This window comes from Sus scrofa, chromosome 6, assembly GCF_000003025.6.
Source record: "Sus scrofa isolate TJ Tabasco breed Duroc chromosome 6, Sscrofa11.1, whole genome shotgun sequence".
Classification (NCBI taxonomy): domain Eukaryota; kingdom Metazoa; phylum Chordata; class Mammalia; order Artiodactyla; family Suidae; genus Sus; species Sus scrofa.
In genome coordinates, this window is record NC_010448.4 from 91,994,800 (window position 1) to 92,014,307 (window position 19,508).

The 19,508-nt window shown below is 42.2% G+C and overlaps 1 protein-coding gene across 4 annotated transcripts in view; it reads left to right on the forward strand.

Annotated features, from left to right (window-relative positions):
* The window catches only part of AGO4 (argonaute 4, RISC catalytic component), a 45,532-nt gene extending 27,301 nt beyond the window's left edge, over positions 1-18,231 (forward strand). For 2 of the 4 annotated variants that reach the window (XM_021093284.1, XM_021093287.1), the window contains exons 13-17: positions 1,716-2,031; positions 2,168-2,302; positions 10,354-10,455; positions 11,343-11,542; positions 14,381-18,231. In XM_021093284.1, coding sequence (XP_020948943.1) covers positions 1,716-2,031; positions 2,168-2,302; positions 10,354-10,455; positions 11,343-11,542; positions 14,381-14,489 — 862 coding nt within the window. In that variant the 3' untranslated portion in view covers positions 14,490-18,231. 4 annotated transcript variants of the gene reach the window in all.

Here is a 19,508-nt window from a genome sequence, read left to right on the forward strand (position 1 = left end):
CCAGCCACAGCAATACCAGATCTGAGCCACGTCTGTGACCTACACCACAGCTCATGGCAATGCCAGATCCTTAACCCACTGAGCAAGGCCAGGGATTGAACCCACAACCTCATAGTTCCTAGTCAGATTTATTTCCTCTTCGTCACGACAGCAACGAAGACATACTTTAAAAATCAATATTCACAGGAGTTCCCATTGTGGCGCAGTGGTTAATGAATTCGACTAGGAACCATGAGGTTTCGGGTTCGGTCCCTGGCCTTGCACAGTGGGTTAAGGACCCAGCATTGCCATGAGCTGTGGTGTGGTTGCAGATTCGGCTAGAATCCTGTGTTGCTGTGGCTCTGGCGTAGGCCGTCGGCTACAGCTCCGATTAGACCCCTAGCCTGGGAACCTCCATATGCTGCAGGTGCGGCCCTAGAAAAGGGAAAAAGACAAAAAAAAAAAAAAAATCAATATTCACAGTCCCAAGTTGTATCTTTAAGAATTTACCAGAGAATTGATGCTTGCATGATATTTTTCTTCTTGATTCCTTATATGGAGAAATTAGTGCCAAATAAATGATTTCATTCTCTTTTTTTGATTTTTTTTTGGGGGGTGGGTGCATATGTGGCATATGGAGGTTCCCAGGCTAGGGGTGGAATTGAAGCTGAGCTGCCAGTCTATGCCACAGCCACAGCAACGTGAAATTCAAGCCTCGTCTGTGACTTACACCACAGCTCATGGCAATGCTGGACCCTTGACCCATTGAGTCAGGCCAGGGATTGAACCTGCTTCCTCATGGATGCTAGTTGGGTTCGTTAACTGCTGAGCCAGGACAGGAACTCCTGAATTCATTCTTTCAATAAATATTAGTTGAGTGCCAACTGTGAGCAAGGTAGTGTATTCTAGGCACTAGGAATACAGCAGGGAACAAGACAAAGCAAAACAAATTTCCTGCCTTCATGGAGCTTACAATTGTGTGTGTGTGTATGTAAAATATGTGGTAAAAGTGATGGAGAAAAATAAAATAGGGAAGGAGAGAGACTTTATTCTCTTCCCTAAGTCTCACATGTGGGGGGTTTTGTCCCAGTACCATGTACATTCTGCAATTCAGTATCCTTTGTAGAAATCCTAGGATCTCAAGAGAGCCTATTCTGGGAGAGTTTTCCCTTTACACATAGAGGTTTTGTTAAATTTGGGTCAAGTCCTCTTCTTCTTCTTCTTCTTCTTTTTTTTTTTTTTTTTTTTTTTTTTTGTCTTTTTGCCTTTTCTTGAGCCACTCCCGAGGCATATGGAGGTTCTCAGGCTAGGGGTCTAATCAGAGCTGAAGCCACCAGCCTACGCCACAGACACAGCAACTCAGGATCCGAGCCAGGTCTGCAACCTACACCACAGCTCACAGCAACGCTGGATCCTTAACCCACTGAGCAAGGCCAGGGATCGAACCCGCAACCTCATGTTTCCTAGTTGGATTCGTTAACCGCCGCGCCACAATGGGAACTCCTCAAGTCCTCTTCTTGACTCTTCCCTTCCTACTGTTGCAGAAGAACCATGTTGGCTTCTTCAGTCAGTCCAGGTTCAAGGTACTAGGGGGCACAGTGAGTTCTCTCGCAGTGGGCCCAGGTCTTTATTCTCTCTTATAAGATTTATGTCTGTGATTGTATCTAGGGCGCTTGCTAAGCAAAAACATTTTCCTCTATATGTCTGAGTGGCAATGTCTCCTTAAATCTGAGCAGGCCTTCGGTGTTCCAGCAGCCTGTCATCTTCCTGGGAGCAGATGTCACGCACCCCCCAGCAGGGGATGGCAAGAAGCCTTCCATCGCCGCTGTTGTTGGCAGTATGGATGGCCACCCCAGCCGGTACTGTGCTACTGTTCGGGTGCAGACCTCTCGCCAGGAGATCTCCCAGGAGCTCCTCTATAGTCAGGAGGTAATCCAGGACCTCACTAACATGGTTCGAGAGCTGCTGATTCAGTTCTACAAATCCACACGCTTCAAACCCACTCGGATCATCTATTACCGTGGAGGGGTATCCGAGGGACAGATGAAACAGGTACTCTCATCCTGTAGTTGCCCTCTGGGGCTTCTGGGTGTCCGATGGAGCGTCCTCCCATCTGCTACCCTGGGTAAATCATATCTGAGAGATAGGTAAGTTCTCAATTAAACATCATTCCATTTCTTACTCCTAGGTAGCTTGGCCAGAACTAATAGCAATTCGAAAAGCATGTATTAGCTTGGAAGAAGATTATCGGCCAGGAATAACCTATATTGTGGTTCAGAAAAGACATCACACAAGACTCTTCTGTGCGGATAAAACAGAAAGGGTAAGAACACATAGGATAAGCTTTATTATCTGATGCGAGTGAATGTGGTTTTGAGTAGGCATACATACAGTTGTTTTTCTTTTTTCTAAAAGCAGAGGTGCGTAATAATAATTTAATAAATATACTAACTCCAGTTGTGTTTAGATAGCAATTCTGAATGATACAGATGATTCAGTCAAGACTGAATATTTCTCTTGTGTGACAGAAATACTGATTTTTAGAGTTTTTAGTGGGGGAAGTAAAAAACATGCCAGGTAAAGGAGTTCCTCTGGTGGCTCAGTGGTAATGAACCTGACTGGTATCCGTGAGGATACAGGTTCGATCCCTGGTCCCACTCAGTGGGTTAAGATTCTGACATTGCTGCAAGCTGCAGTATAGGTCACAGACGCAGCTCAGATGTGGCATTACTGTGGCTGTGACTGTGGCCGGCAGCTGTAGCTCCAATTCTGCCCCTGGCCTGGGAACTTCCATATGCCTCAGGTTTGGTCCTAAAAAGAAACAAAACAAAACAAAACATGCCAGGTACACTATTGACACAGGCAACCTCCAAAGGGAAGGTTTATCTATTTGGACTTTGTTGCCATTTGTTACTTTTTACTACCAGTGCCTAAGGCATGGTTCTAGGGAATAAAGAAGAATTCCTCTCCCCAGTGATTTTATATCAGTATAAGGGATTCTTAGGGTGCACACTTTGAACATCTGTGATGTCGCACTTACTAATCATGGGCAAGTGAATTTCTCAATTGTAATGTGTGAGAAGAATAGTACCTATCTCACAGGGTTGTTGTTAAGGAATGAATTTGTAAATGAATGTTAATTTGGGGTAAAATTCCCAGCATTTCTAGGCATTTTGTATACCTTTTTTATAATCTGATAATTATGTATAAGCTAGGCAAATTCTAGGTACATAGTGCAGGGTGATGTTACTTCTATGGTCTTTTCTATGACTTTACTCCATCTTTTCTAGGCCCTCCCTGATCTACCCCAGACAGACCAGTTCTTTCTTTTGCGTAATCTTGTCATCTTGTAGGTCACTTCCACTGTTTTCCTTCTTTCTTTTTCTTTTTCTCTTTCTTTTTTTTTTTTTTTTTTGATCTTTTTAGGGCCGCACCCATGGCATATGAAGGTTCCCAGGCTAGGGGTCAAATCAGAGCTGTAGCTGATGGCCTACACCAGAGCCATAGCAACTCGGGATCCAAGCCAGTCTGCGACCTACACCACACAACTCACGGAAATGCCGGATCCTTAATCCACTGAGCGAGGCCAGGGTTCAAACCTACATCCTCATGGTTGCTAGTCAGATTCGTTTCCACTGAGCTGTGACGGGAACTCCGATCCCACCGTTTTCTAGTACACTCTTAATTTTTGTCTCTCATCCAAGGTTTAACTGTTTCTTCTTGTTTTTGGAATCTTTAGAGAACTGAGGTTTTTTTCCTTGGGCCCCAGGTCCACCAATCAGCTCAGATTCAAAATACTGTCTTCTTAATGTGAGACAAAAAATAATTGTCTTCTAAATTGCCCAAACTGACTGGGTAATATTTCCTAGATTCTGTTAATTCAGATTCTCTGAATTCTTACCCAAGCTCTGGGCACAAAACATCCTACCAGCCCTTCCTTAACTGCATAGTCACTCTCCATCCCTCTGTCAACTTGCTATTCATGTAACTTTAAGACCTAGAGTATCTTTCTAAAACCCCAAGCTGTCTCATAGCTTTGTTCTTGGCCATCCAGTGTCACTCCTTGACCTTTAAAGATTGACAGTCTCAATCCTTGGTCTACTCTGCACCCCTGACACTTAACAGTGTCTTCAGTTCTCTAAACATACCTCTTGTCAGTCTCCAACTCCGAATTAGTGCACCCGCCTATTTCCTTTGATTCTTCTCTTGGGCTGATAGAGGTTGCTGAGGGGGAAAAAACTCATTTCTTTAATAAGGAAATATAGGAGTTCCCATTGTGGCGCAGCAGAAACGAATCTGACTAGTATCCTCAAAGATGCAGGTTCCATCCCTGGCCTCGCTCAGTGGGTTAAGGATCCAGTGTTGCCATGAGCTGTGCTGTGGGTCGCAGACACAGCGGGGATCTGGCCTTGCTGTGGCTGTGGCAAAGGCCGGCAGCTGTAGCTCCAATTCAACCCCTAGCCTGGGAACCTCCATATGCCATGAGTGCAGCCCTAAAAACCAAAAAAAAAAAAAAAAAAAAAAAAAGCCAACAACAACAAAAAACTATATCACAGGTTCATGATAGCAAAACCTCAGCCAGGCCTTTGATGCTGCAATTTTTTTCATTTATCCTATTCCTCATAGCACCTGTTCTAAACTTTATACTTTTCTCACATCCCCAGGCCTATCCACGACACCTTCATTGCCAACAGTTTACATTGCTGTCAGTAGAAAGTTGCCAACAACCTGCTATTTCCTCCAGAAAACAAAATCTGGAAGGTGTGAATTTTCTCAGATTCCTCTCCTCTAGTTTCAAATTTAACTAAACTTGTGTTTTCTTAGCCTGGTCCTTGAATCTCAAAGGCTAACCTCTCCACCTGTACTTTCTTTCCCCCCACCTATGCTTTTTGTTCCTAATCCTTTCTGCCTTCTATATTATTATTACCTATTCACTTCATTATTACCTATTCTTTTTCTTTTTCTTTTTATTTTAGGGCCGTACTCAAGGCATATGGAAATTCCTAGGCTAGGGGTCTAATCAGAGCTATAGCCACCAACGCCACAGCCACAGCAATGCAGGATCCAAGCCATGTCTGTGACCACCGCAGCTCACGGAAGTGCCTGATCCTTAATCCACTGATCGAGGCCAGGGGTCAAACGCACATCCTCATGGGTACTAGTTGTATTCGTTACCACTGAGCCACAACAGAAACTCCTTACCTATTATTTCTCAAAATTTCAATTTTCCCCATTCTACTGCCTCCCTCTCCTCACCCTTTAAAGTTTTTCAATTCTTCCTCAGTCCCCCCAAAAGCTTCCTTTCACTCTGTTTACCTCACAGCCTACTTGCCATCTTTTCTTTCCTCCTTCTTATGACTAGTCTTTTGGGAAAAAAAAGGACTTGAGGAGTTACCACTATGGCAAAGTGGGTTAAGGATCTGGTATTGCCATAGTTGTGGCATAGGTCACAGCCGTGGCTTGGGTTTGATCCCTGGCCCGGGAACTTCCATATGCCGCAGGTGCAGCTGAAAAAGAAAAAAAAGACTTTTCATATCATGCTCCAGTTCTCTGTAGCCTGACTTTGATTTCAGTGACTCCTCTTGAAGTTGTTCTCTTGATGACTTCTCATTTTGAATCCAGTGATAACCTGTCCAGTTCCCATCCTGACCTCTGCAGCATTTATGGACAGTTGTCTTCAACACTGACATTTCATAGTTTTCTCTATTCGCTTCTCAATTTCAACTCTCTTTAGTCTCACCCACTTTTCTAGATCCATTTATTTGCTTATAGATTCTGAAATCTGTATCCCCAAGTTTTCTGTGTGGCTCCTGATCTGCACTTCTGATTGTCTACCAGTTTACTTAGAGGCTCTGTAGGCATTGTATCAGTCAAGATAGGCTGGGCTGGGCTGTGGTAACAAAAGACTCCAAAGTCTTAGCGGCTTACAAAGATTTATTTTTTGCTCACGTTACACATTCACTGTGGCAATGCTGCAGCTGTGACCCTGCTATCCTCCCTTTGGAACCTAACAGAGAAGCATCTACCTGGAACATAGCCAGTCATTGTAGCAGAGGGGAAAAAAGATACATGACAAGCCAGATGCTGGCTCTTAAAGCTCTTGCCCAGAAGTAACACATTTCAGGCCACATTTTGCCAGCCAAAGGAGGTTACATGGCCACTCCTGAGTTAATTGGGTGGGAATGTATAATCCTCCCCCAGGGAGGGGCATGGGAATATTTGGCACCACCGATACAATCTACCACAGGCATTTCAAACAAAACACATCTAAACCTTCTTATTATTGTTTTATCCTCATCCAAAAGCTATTCCTCCCCCAGTTCTCCTGTTCTTCTGTTATTTGGCATCACTGTATATTAGCCAGCCATGCTAGAAACTTCAGGTTGTCTTTAAATTCTTCTCCTCTATTCCTGTCTCCCCCGCCCCTTCCCATGTTCAGATAGTCAAATAGTCCTCTGTGTTCTGCTCTGAAATCTCTTGTCTCATTTCTTCCTCTTGTGTGTTCTATCTGTCCTAGCATTGCAGGAGACTCCTGAGAGTCTCCTCGTCTCCATTCCTCCTTCACAGATGCATCCTCCACCTACTGTCAGGGCTAGGTTTTTAAGATGTAGGTCTTTTCCTGCCACTCCACTGCCCAGAAGTTTTCACATTTCCCCTAGTGGTTACCAAATGCTGTCTTATGGTGGTCAGTGTTTTCCCAAGGTCACCAAAACACAACTTCTTCTTTTCTTTTTTCTTTTTTTTTTTTTTTTTTTTTTTTTTTTGCCTGCGCCCTCAGCATACAGAAGTTCCCAGGTTAGGGATCAAACTGGTGCCACAGCAATGACAACACCAGATCCTTAATCCAATAGGCTACCAGGGACTCCCAAACATAGCATTTTAGTTTGGTCTTTCACCACACCTCCATACACCTTCCATTAGCAGTATGACTGTTTTCATTTCCCACATACATTGTGTATTTTTATCCTCGGAGTATCCACACCCAGCCCACCCCTTTTCTCCATTATTTTTGTTGAGATATAATATGGACACAGTAAATTTCACAATTCTAAGTATACTGTTCTGCAAGTTTTGACAAATGCATATAGTTGTGTCACCACCACTTTAATATACAGAAGGAGTCCATCACACACAGAACCTCTCTCATGCCCTTTTGTGGTCAATGCTTTCCCTTATCTACAGCCCCTGACAATGTGTATTCTGTCCCTATAGTTTTGTTTGTCCCAAGATGTCATAAGAAAAGAAGTCATAGCCTTTGGTCTGGCTTCTTAGCATAATGTTATTTGATCTTTTTTTTTTTTTTTTTTTTTTTTCCTTTTTAGGGCTGCACCTGTGGTGTATGGAGGGTCCCAGGTTAGGGGTCTAATCGAAGCTACAGCTGCCAGCCTACCCCAGAACCACAGCAACACCAGATCCGAGCCACATCTGTGACCTACACCACAGCTCACAGCAATGCCGGATCCTTAACCCACTGAGTGAGGCCAGGGATCGAACCCGCAACCTCATGGTTCCTAGTGGGATTCATTTCCACTGCACCACGATGGGAACTCCAACATAATGTTATTTTAGATTCATCCAAATTATCATGTGTATCAACAGTTTGTTCCTGTTGAGTTCCCATTGTGGCGCAGCGGAAATGAATCAACTAGTATCCATGAGGATGAAGGTTTGATCCCTGGCCTTGCTCAGTGGATTAAGGATCTGGCATTACCATGAACGGTGGTGTAGGTTGCAGATGCGGCTCAGATCCCACGTTGCTGTGGCTGTGGCGTAGAATGGCAGCTACAGCTTTGATTCGACCCCTAGCCTTGGAACATCCATATTCTGTGGGTGCAGCCCTAAAAAGCAGCAGGAAAAAAAAAGTTTGTTCCTTTTTATTGCTGAGTAGCATTTTATGATACGGATAAACCACCATTTGTTTATCTATCCTGACTTTAAGGGATATTTGGAATGTTTTGCATTTTCATTCCACCTCCTCTCCTCCTTTCAACCCCTACTTATCCTATAAGGTATGGGTTAGCCGTTTTCTCCCACCAGTTTTTCCAAGTGCCTTCCATAAGGCCTTTATTACGTTGCATTGCTGTTGCTGCATATGGTTCTTTTTTTCTTTCTGGCCACACTTGCAGCACATGGAAGTTCCCCAGGCCAGGGATCAAACCTGTGCCACAGCTGTGGCCCAATCCACAGCAGTGACAATGCTGGATCCTTAACCCACTGAGCCACCAGGAAACTCCTGCATGTGGTTCATGAAGGGCAGGAGGGCAGGTTCATTAGTTCTCTCTGTGCCTCTGTCTCTTATCCATAATATCTACTACAGAGCCTTACATGTGGTACTCAAGCAATAACTATTGAAATGAACATACCTGGACTTCCTTTTGCGCAGAGAAGCACCTCTTTAAGCTCTCATCTGTAGATTTAAAGAGATTATTTATTTTTTATTTATTATTACTTTTTTTTTAGGGCCACACATGCAGCATGTGGAAGTTCCCAGGATAGGGGTAGAATTGTAGCTGTAGCTGCAACTGCTGGGCTACACCACAACCACAGCAATGCAGGATCCTTAACCCACTGAGCGAGGCTAGGGACCCAACCTGCATCCTCACGGATGATAGTAGGATTCATTACCACTCACGCACAGTGGGAACTCCTAAGAGATTTTTTAAAAGGGATTCTGTGATCAAATAAGTTTGGGAAATGCTATATACTCTATCTCCCTCTTAAAGATTATACATTACTAGGTAAAGATTCTGAGAAGTTATACAATAGAAAAAACTTTTAACTTTTGTTTCACCCAGTATTACTCAAATTTATTTGACGATTAAACACATCTTACAAGACTAATATTCTTAAAGTATACACTTTGGGAAACAATGCTAGAACAATTGTAAATCAGTTACATTTCCTCTTGTTCAGCTAGGTACCCAAGGTCACATATGAATTTGATGGAATGAGACTTTTCTGTACTCATGTATGTTATTATATGCATTGGTGTGTGATCTTCAGCTGAAGTTAACAGTGGTTAGAATGGAGCCAAATAAATTTCCATCAAATTTGTGCCAATATGCTAAATAAACTTCCTTCATATAGAGCCCTTCTGTGCAGCAGAAGTGGATGAAAATTGACCAAATAGCAAGATTGAATTCCTTTCCTTATAAATGTGTTTCTGAAGTTACCCTTTCTGTTTTTCTAGAAGTTGATTTCAGAGTTTGGCTATAGAAAAACTTTATAATTTTAGAAGTGTAAGAGATCATTACCTAATATTATAGATAATTAGATTGAAACCCAAAATATTATGCTTTGTTTAAGTATGTGGTTGCAAGAATGGGCTTAGAATTGAAACTCTCTTTTCCTAATTCTCATTTCAATGCACTCTTCCTGATAATGCATGTGACAGTGAATGCTCTTACTGATTGTTTAAAAGTATTAGTTTAGGAGTTCCCGTCGTGGCGCAGTGGTTAACGAATCCGACTGGGAACCATGAGGTTGCGGGTTCGGTCCCTGCCCTTGCTCAGTGGGTTAACGATCCAGCGTTGCCATGAGCTGTGGTGTAGGTTGCAGACGCGGCTCGGATCCCGCGTTGCTGTGGCTCTGGCGTAGGCCGGTGGCTACAGCTCCGATTCAACCCCTGGCCTGGGAACCTCCATATGCCGCAGGAGCAGCCCAAGAAATAGCAACAACAACAACAACAACAAAAAAAAAGACAAAAAAGACCCCCCCAAAAAAAATTTAAAAAAAGTATTAGTTTTGTTGAACCTAGTGAACCAACTCAAATACTTTTACTGAAAGTTGTGTTTTGTTTTAACTTCAAGTAAGAAATAAGACTGGGAGTTCCCACTGTGGCGCAACAGGATCCACAGCGTCTTGGGAGTGCTGGGTCATAGGTTTGATCCCTGGCCCAGCACAGTGTGTTAAGGATCCAATATTGCTGCAGCTTCAGTTTAGGTTGTGACTGTGGCCCAGATCTGGTCCCTGGCCCAGGAGCTCCATGGACAGCCAAAAATGAAAAAAGAAAGGAAGGAAGAGAGGAAACTTATTTTTTTCCTTGGGAATATTATCCATCTTAAATGTCTTTTTACCCCCCTCTGTGAACATACCAATGTGTCACCCATTATGTAGATGACAATAATGTAGCCCAAAACCACAGGTAAAATCATTCTCTATCTGCTTTCCCTTAGAGAAACAATGGAGTATATTTGCTTGGGAAAGTATGAAAGGACAAAATAGTTGGGCTAAGGGAAAGTTATAGAATATTCAACTTCTCGAATTAAACTTGTTTTCAAGAGTCCACTTAAGAGCAGTTTACTAACTTGTTACTAATGACCTGAACCCAGTTTAGCATTTTGATGACCAACTGTACTTTTATTTTTTTGGTAGGTGGGGAAAAGTGGCAACGTACCAGCAGGCACTACTGTGGACAGCACCATCACACATCCATCTGAGTTTGACTTTTACCTCTGTAGTCATGCAGGAATTCAGGTAATTTGGAAGCTGATCCAGATCTTTGATTTGATAAGGAGGTGTTTGCAAATTCAGCACCTAGCTTGAGTAGACTTGTTATTAAACACTGCACATAACTTTGTTAATGCTTGTACCCTAGAGCTGTTATCTTTTGGTCTAGATATCTGCTTGTAGGTGTGCTGGGCAGGAATATTTCTGAATTTAGGAAGTAGGTTTCAGTCCTTCTCTCTTTTTTTTTATTTATTTTTATTTTATTTTTTTTTAATTTTCCCACTGTACAGCAAGAGGGTCAGGTTATCCTTACATATATACATTACAATTACATTTTTTCCCCCACCCTTTTTTCTGTTGCAACATGAGTATCTAGACATAGTTCTCAATGCTATTCAGCAGGATCTCCTTGTAAATCTATTCTAAGTTGTGTCTGATAAGCCCAAGCTCCCGATCCCTCCCACTCCCTCCCCCTCCCATCAGGCAGCCACAAGTCTCTTCTCCAAGTCCATGATTTTCTTTTCTGAGGAGATGTTCATTTGTGCTGGATATTAGATTCCAGTTATAAGTGATATCATATGGTATTTGTCTTTGTCTTTCTGGCTCATTTCACTCAGGATGAGATTCTCTAGTTCCATCCATGTTGCTGCAAATGGCATTATGTCATTCTTTTTTATGGCTGAGTAGTATTCCATTGTGTATATATGCCACATCTTCCGAATCCAATCATCTGTCGATGGACATTTGGGTTGTTTCCATGTCTTGGCTATTGTGAATAGTGCTGCAATGAACATGCGGGTGCACGTGTCTCTTTTAAGTAGAGTTTTGTCTGGATAGATGCCCAAGAGTGGGCAGTCCTTCTCTTAAGTAGTCAACCCGTATCAGAGACATTAATCATGTAACTCTTTCTCCAGGGAACCAGCCGTCCGTCACATTACCAGGTCTTGTGGGATGACAACTGCTTCACTGCAGATGAGCTCCAGTTACTAACTTACCAGCTGTGTCATACTTATGTGCGGTGCACACGCTCAGTCTCTATTCCAGCCCCTGCCTATTATGCCCGGCTTGTAGCATTCAGGGCACGGTATCATCTGGTGGATAAAGATCACGACAGGCAAGTTTCTCAAGCCAAAAAGAAGCACGACTTTCTATCTGTGTTAGCAGCATGTTAGAAAAAAAAAATGAGCTACTACAGAAAACTTCTTGGAAGAGTTAAACTTCCTTTTAGGATTTAAATTTCAAGGAGAAAATGAAATTGCCTGTACCTTTGAGAGATGATAATGTGACTTTTGGTTCAAGAAGTGACAAGGCTTGTTCATTCTTATATGATGTGTCTATAGTCTGCCTTCAGGGAGTTCCCGTTGTGGCTCAGTGGTAACAAACCCAACTAATATCCATGAGGATGCAGGTTAATCCCTGGCCCCAATCAGTGGGTTAAGGATCCATTAAGGATCCAGTGTTGCCTGAGCTGTGGTGTAGGTCACAGATGTGGCTTGGATCTGGCATTGCTGTGGCTGTGGCACAGGTCAGCAGCTATAGCTGTGATTGACCCCTAGCCTGGGACTGTCTGTATGCTGTGGGTGTGGCCCTAAAAATAAGTAGATAAATAAAGTCTGCCCCCCAACAGGAGTTCTTATTTGGAACTGCCTCTGGTTTTCCCATAGAGCCAAATGCATTTCAGGTCTGCTCAGGTCCTAAGCAGCCTCAAAAAGTGTCTAGCCCAGGAATTCCCTTGTAGAGCAACAGGTTAAGAATTTGGTGTCACTGCAGTGGCTTAGGTCACTGCTATGGTGTAGGTTCAATCCTTGCCCTGGGAACTTCTGTATGCCACGAGTGTGTCCAGGCCAGTGTTCTGGCTCCAGTCAGAGCAGTCCTAGGCCTGTGGATTCTACTTCATGCGAGGGGGAAGTCCTGATCAGTTCCGTTTGCTTTCAGTACAATCTGGGAGAATGCACCAGAGGAAACCTGGTGTGTGTTCAGGGAAAGGTGGGGTACCAAACCATTCTCATCCCAAAATAAGGATCTCTAGAGAATCTGACATATTAACTTGTTACTGGGCTACTATTAAATAGCTAAACAAGCTCAATGTGTTAATTTCCCCCCCCCCAAAATGACCATCTGTGAAGTGTAGCAGTTTCTGGGCTCTTCCCCAAGTCTGTATTCAGCTGCTAAATAGTAGACCTTCCACTGCAAGTCTATTTCTGTATGGGTTGAAAGTATGCTATTATGGAAAATGCCCAGCTGTGGCTTTGTACCTTCCATTCCATAATATACACATTTATTCAACACATTTATGAAGTTGTGTGCCCAGCACTGTGCTAGATACTAAAACCTTTAAGTTGAGGAAGGCATGTTTCCCGGGATTTTATGTTTCAGTATGGTAGACAGTACAGGCAAACATATAACTGACCATTTGCCCAAAGCAGTGTAGATGAAAATGCAATTGGACATCAGAGTAAAGTCTGTTAGAGATTTCATAGCTGGATGGGTAGGTGGCTCTTTGAAGAAAAGAAAAGGATTTTCCAGGCAGAGGGAATAATGGACACAAAGAAGAGAAGACAAGTAACATATTTGGACGGTAGCAGATTTTTTTTGTTGTTGTTGTTTTTTGTTTTTTGTTTTTTTTGGCTGGAGCATTTCAAAGGGGAATCGCAGGCATGAGGGTGGAAAAGTGTATTAGAGCAAGATTATTTTTGTTAAAAGCAAAAGGCTGTTCCTGGGGTAAAATAGATAGTATTCAACAGTTAATTGGATGTGAGTGGCAGAGAGGAGGATGAAGTAAAAGATGACTAGGACTTTGAGCCTAAACGATAAGGGTAATAATAATTTAAGTAGAAAAGTCACAAGAGGGATGGTGATTTTCCATTTACTAACCCCTTTATATCACATGGTGCCCTTAAGAAATATGTTTGGAAGTTGTTATTGTTATCCTAAAAGGTAAAAGTTCAGAGGAACTATTACTTGTCCAAGGTCTATAGCTAGTGAAGGGACGATGAGAAAGACTTGTGGCATAGTAACATTTGCTGAATATCAATTTTGTTCCACACTGTGTTCCAACACTGTGCTAAGCATATTCATTCATTCATTTACCCATTCATTCATTCGTTCATTCAACAAATAGTTATTGAGGCAGTACTATGTGCCAGACACTAGGGGTTCAACTGTGAGTAAGATAGACAAGGTTGCTGCTTTCTTGGAAGTTACATCCCAATGGAGAAGTAAATAATTACCTAAATAATAATCTTCCTAATGAAAAGTAGAGGATTCTGGGAAATTCCAAGTGGCTCTGACCTAACTTGAGAGTCACGGAAGATTTCTTTGGGGGAAAATAACATTTGACTGAAGCCTAAAGGACAGGTAGGCATTAGCCAGACAGTACAGGCAGTGGAAGTCCTTATGTAGGTATTGTTAAAGATTTGGGTCTTTGCAGATATTATTCTATTTAACGATTGCCACAGTCCATTAAGTAAGTTCTGTGTATATTTTTCAGTCAGGCAAACTGACTGTTTAGAGAGATGTTACAAATTATTTAAGGGAAAAAAAAAACAAAAAACAAATTATTTAAGGGCCCAGGTTCTATTCGTGCTATCTGAACCTTGTGGAGTTTTTAGTAGTCTTTTCTTTCTTTTTCTTTTTTTTTTTTTTTTTTGTCTTTTTGTCTTTTTGCTATTTCTTCTGCCGCTCTCGCGGCATATGGAGATTCCCAGGCTAGGGGTCTAATTGGAGCTGTAGCCACCGGCCTACACCAGAGCCACAGCAACACGGGATCCGAGCCACGTCTGCAACCTACACCACAGCTCACGGCAACGCCGGATCGTTAACCCACTGAGCAAGGGCAGGGACCGAACCCGCAACCTTATGGTTCCTAGTCAGATTCGTTAACCACTGCGCCACGACGGGAACTCCAGTAGTCTTTTCTTACACCTGGTTTTTTGCTTTCTTTTCTTTACAGTGCGGAAGGCAGTCACGTGTCAGGACAGAGCAACGGCCGAGATCCTCAGGCCTTGGCCAAAGCCGTGCAGATCCACCATGATACCCAGCACACGATGTATTTTGCCTGAGAGTCTCAGAAAAAGAACTCAACCAATTGACACCCCATGCAGCCTCAAAATGTTTCAAATGCCTACCGCCTCTAGAGAGAGCCAAGCTGACTTCAGGTGGTCTTCTACCAGCAATTCGGAATGGTTGCACTGAATCTATACTTCACAGCACTGTCTGATGCATCAACAAAATTGAGCCATTTTTTTTAAAGTAATAGATACTCATAGATTGTCTTTTCTGATGCACTGGACTGAATTTTTACCTCATCATGCAAAGGCTGATCAGCCTGAACTTTCTAAAGGACTTTACAAGAAAGGTTTCTATGGACTATTTTGCTAGCTGTGGTGTTCACCGCATCCTTCTAGTCTTACAAGAGAGGATTATTCCTTTTTTCTGTATTCATCGAGTGGGGTATGTGCATAAATGGGAGAGAAAAACCAAACAGTCTACTTCGGTTCAGTGTAACTATTTAATTGTGTGGGTCCATAGACTTTTTAATGGAGATTTCTGACTTCACCACTGTAAATGCCTTTAATGAGCATTAATTTTTGAAAGTTTTACAGAGTTTTATTAGTTTTACTACTTTATCTATTGATCTCTACAGACTTGTGCTGGTGTAAGTACAGGCTGCCAGGCAAATTGCACTATATTCGGCTGCAGATTCAGGCAGGCAGTTCTCTTATTTGGTTGACTTTTGTGAATGTGTAACACAGACAGATGGAATGCATGTCACAGCGACAGATAACACTGCCATGGTCAAAGTACTCATGTTTCCCCCTTTTTGAAAAAAAAAATTAGCTTTTAGTATTTTTCAAAAGTGCCCATTTTATGCTGCTGTGTGGTTTGTTAGATCTAAATGATTTTTAAACTTTTCTCATAGAAGGTTAACTTTGGCAATAAACATTTTTTAAGGTCCCTTCTCTTCCTCCTCCTGACAATGTAGTTTTTTAGATGAGATTTCAGTATGATTTTTATCAGCTATTTCTTACTAGATCATAGTCTGGCAATTTCTGAACCTGGTCAGAAAAGACATATATTTCCATGCCTTTTTTAAAAATTATTATCTGTTTTATAGTCACAGTTGATGTCCTGTCACTTTGTTTTAAAATAAGCTAGAACCAGGATGCTTCCTTATTGGATAGGCTTTGCCATCCTTAAGGTACATTGAGTGATGCTGCAACTTGCAAAAATGTACCAGCATTTAAAACTTTTTTTTCCCGGGAATCAAGGTTACTCACAGAATTACTTGCAGTGCAAAAATTTTGCTTCTCTTTCAACCTGAAATGTATTTGGTGGGGATTCCTTCCTTTTATTAAACTGAAACTACATAGAAAAGGTTGATTTTTCTTAATAGATTCTGGATTCCGTTCACAGGGAGACAGGATTCCTTTCTTGTCCAAACAAAGGAAGTTGATCTAAAGTAAGCATCAGTGAAAATGTAGGGGGAAATGTATTTTGTATTTAGTGTAGATAATACTTTGTGAATGGACAACAGTTACATAGAGTCTTGATAGTTCCAGCCAGTGTTTCCCAGTCCAATTTTTACTGACTTAGAATTCTCTGTCCTGGAATCTCAGGAGTGAGAGCTGGAAAGAGAGATTAAAGTCCCAGAGCCACTCCATATGGCTGGGAGGAGAGATAGACACCATGTGGTAAATTGATTTTGCCACCTATGTCTGGAAACTGCTGGTGGGGGAAACACTGGATCTAATGGTGAAGGATGTTTGCTCGAACTCATTAGCCAGTCCAAATCTCTTAAACTAGCCTTCTCAAAATCCCAGCAATATAAAGCACTGTTTTTCTTCAGTCTTTTAAAGAAGCTTGTAAATACATTAAAGTTTACATTTCCATGTGCTGTTGATCAGCGGCGCCACCAGTGTTTGCTGAGACTGGTCTCTGAGAGTTTTATAATGTATATGGAGTCCTAAAGCTCATTAAGATACAAGCGCAGACCTCCTTATTCTCTCCATAGAGTGGGATGAAAGCAAGCTCTGTAATAGAGGCACAACATAGGTGGGAGTGAAGAAGATGGCAGATGTTAATTAATTTCTTAAGGTTTTCCTTTTTTGCAAATACCTCACTTGGACACTACAAATCAGGACATGTTGGTGAGGGGCTGGCTGCTGCTTTTTATTCATACTTGTTCAGGGAGAGCACAGAAAATACCCTTCAGCTTGGCCACCCTGGACTCAAAGAAGGAAAAATGGAAGATTTTTTTTAGGAGAAGGACTTGCTGGAGTCCAGGCTGTGAAGAACTCTTGGTGGCTGGCTGGCTGGCCAGCAGGCACCACATCTGCATTTGAGTGCCTCAGACTTGCTTGTTAACAATGCACAGAAGAAGTGTCACTTCTCACCATCTCCTGGCATGTATGGAGCAGGGAGTGAGGCGGAATGCCAGGAAGCCCTGACTCGCTTGCCTGCAGTTGGGCTATCCGCTGGACCTTGAACTGTAGTTTGTATGACCTCAGTCAGTCCAAGTACACTGGGGCAAATCAGCGTTGTGGTGGAGGAAAAGCCGGGAGGCCTATTTTTCTAGGAAAACAGTACCTTTAAGGGTGCAATGCTGTCATTTTGGACAAATGAAAAGAAATACAGAACTAGGATTGTTGGAAAACACTTGCTGAGGGGTGAATCTTTAAAAGGTAATCACTGCAGAACCAGAGTTGCAACAATACTACTTCGAGCAAATCTGAATGCAGTTTTAATTTGGCTTGACAGTGTGAACACAGTAGCCCCTTGGGACTGACTGAATCCTTATGCATGTGTCAATCAATGGGAGGTGTGCATTCTCTAGAAGTAGCTTTAGGCTGTTGGGTTTTTTTTAAATGCAGCCTATTTAGGCACTGTCATGTGGTGTGAAAGATTTCAATGTAGCAATGCTAAAGAGTAACAATTTGGGAATAAGGGGCGGGGATATTAAATGGTGAAGATCCAAATGTTGAACCAATTATGTTTTGTTGTTGTTAGCTGTAAAGTGAACTAGCTGGCTTAATACAGCCAGTTGTCTGGGCAGGCAGAACATACTCTTTCTTACTGTAAATTCTATTTGCTGCTTCCAAAGGTGATGATTTATAAGCAGACATATTCTACATGGTCTGTATTTTAGGATCTGGTGCCCAGGCTATATCAGAGCTTATCTAGCTGGCTCAGCAACCTACCCATCCTGTGGGAAAAGGTAATCCACTGTTTAACAAGGCTCACCCTCTCTGCCCTGCTCTAGAGACCCTTTGTGAATGTGCTGTAAGATTTTCTTGCTCAATAGCAAGGTGGTAGCTCTGCTTTCATTTTAAGGAAGTGGAGACTGAGGGCATTGTATCAATACTGCTTCAACTCCAAGGATTTTTCCTTGTAAAATTAAAGGGAAGATCTTGTTATAGATTAACCATTTTCTTATCCCTTGCTATTGACATATTCATGCTCCTTCTACATCTAGTGGCTAAAAATGTTTGCATTTGTTCATTTGACTAATGGTGTCATTTTTTGTTTCTATATTGTTACGCCTGTAATGTTTTCAAATGTATTTTATTAAATTTGGACTGGATGTATGTCTCTAGCAATACGAGGTACTTGCTAAACTATTAAGGGAGGGGTGGTAGCCCCATGTTGAGATAAGATAATGGTTGTTTAAGTTTCAATTTTGTTTTTTTTTTTTGGCCTGCAGGGATATTTTGTGTTCATGTGTCCAAAAAAAGAATAAATTGGCATTCTTGTGCCAAATGTTTTTTTGTGTCAAATGTCTAATAAATATGGAGTATACTGTAATAGCAACACACATGATTGCTTTTTAAAAGAAATTCTTCAGTGTAAGAAATTTGAGAAAGAAGAACAATGGGAAAATTTTGTGTTCTTAATTCCTGGGTGTCCCTCTTTTTAGAAATTGTTATTTGGGAAATTTAGAAGAGCTTCTTGCAACATTTCACAAGTGAAAACAAAGTTTCATCAGGGATGTGGGTGCATCTCTTAATGGGAAGATCTATTTCAGTGATGATTTGAGAAAAATCTGCAGTCTCCAGAGGGCAGTATGGCCTCATACTTTATAAGACTGACTTCTCCAGAGGAAGAGGTGCCCAAATTCACCCATCCTAGGGCTCTCTAATCTCCTGTATTTCCAAACCAAGTACTAACCAGGCCCAACCCTGCTTAGCTTCCAAGATAGGTGAGATTGGGTGTGTTCAGGGTAGTGTGGCCACAGACTAATCTCATGCCTTTTAATTCTTGCTAGCCAAGCCCTTTTGTTAAGTCATGGCAAGGATAATGCAGAGATTTGTACATGTGGCCCTTATACTCGGGGAATTAAAAGTTTAGCAGAGGAGGAGTTCCCACCATGGCTCAGTGGTTATCAAATCTGACTAGCATCCATGAGGATGCAGGTTCGATCTCTGGCCTTGTTCAGTGGGTTAAGGATCTGATGTTGCCATGAGCTGTGGTGTAGGTTGCAGATGTGGCTTGGATCCCGTGTTGCTGTGGCTGTGACTGTGGCTGGCAGCTACAGCTCTGATTTGACCCCTAGCCTGGGAACCTCCATATGCTGCAGGTGTGGCCCTTAAAAAAAAAAAAAAAAAAAAAAAGCAGGCATTCCCATTGTGGCACAGCAGAAACGAATCCGACTAGGAGCCATGGGGTTGTGGGTTCACTACCTGGCCTGGCTCAGTAAGTTAATGCTGTGAGTTGTCATGTAGGTCACAGATGCGGCTCGGATCTGGTGTTGCTGTGGCTGTGGTGCAGGCCGGCAGCTGTAGCTCCAATTCGACCCCTAGCCTGGGAACGTCCATATGCCGCAAGTGCGGCCCTAAAAAGCCAAACCAAAAACAAATAAATAAATAAATAAATAAATAAATAAATAAACCACATGCCAAAAAACCCATTGTCTGATTTGATGACTAGTATATGTCAGTTACCTTATTATACCAACATCTTTAATCTCAGCAATAGTCCTTTGAGGTTGATAGTAGTAGTCCCATTTTTGTTGTTTTTGTCTTTTGTCTCTTTAGGGCCAAACCTGTGGTATATGGAGGTTCCCAGGCTAGGGGTCAAATTGG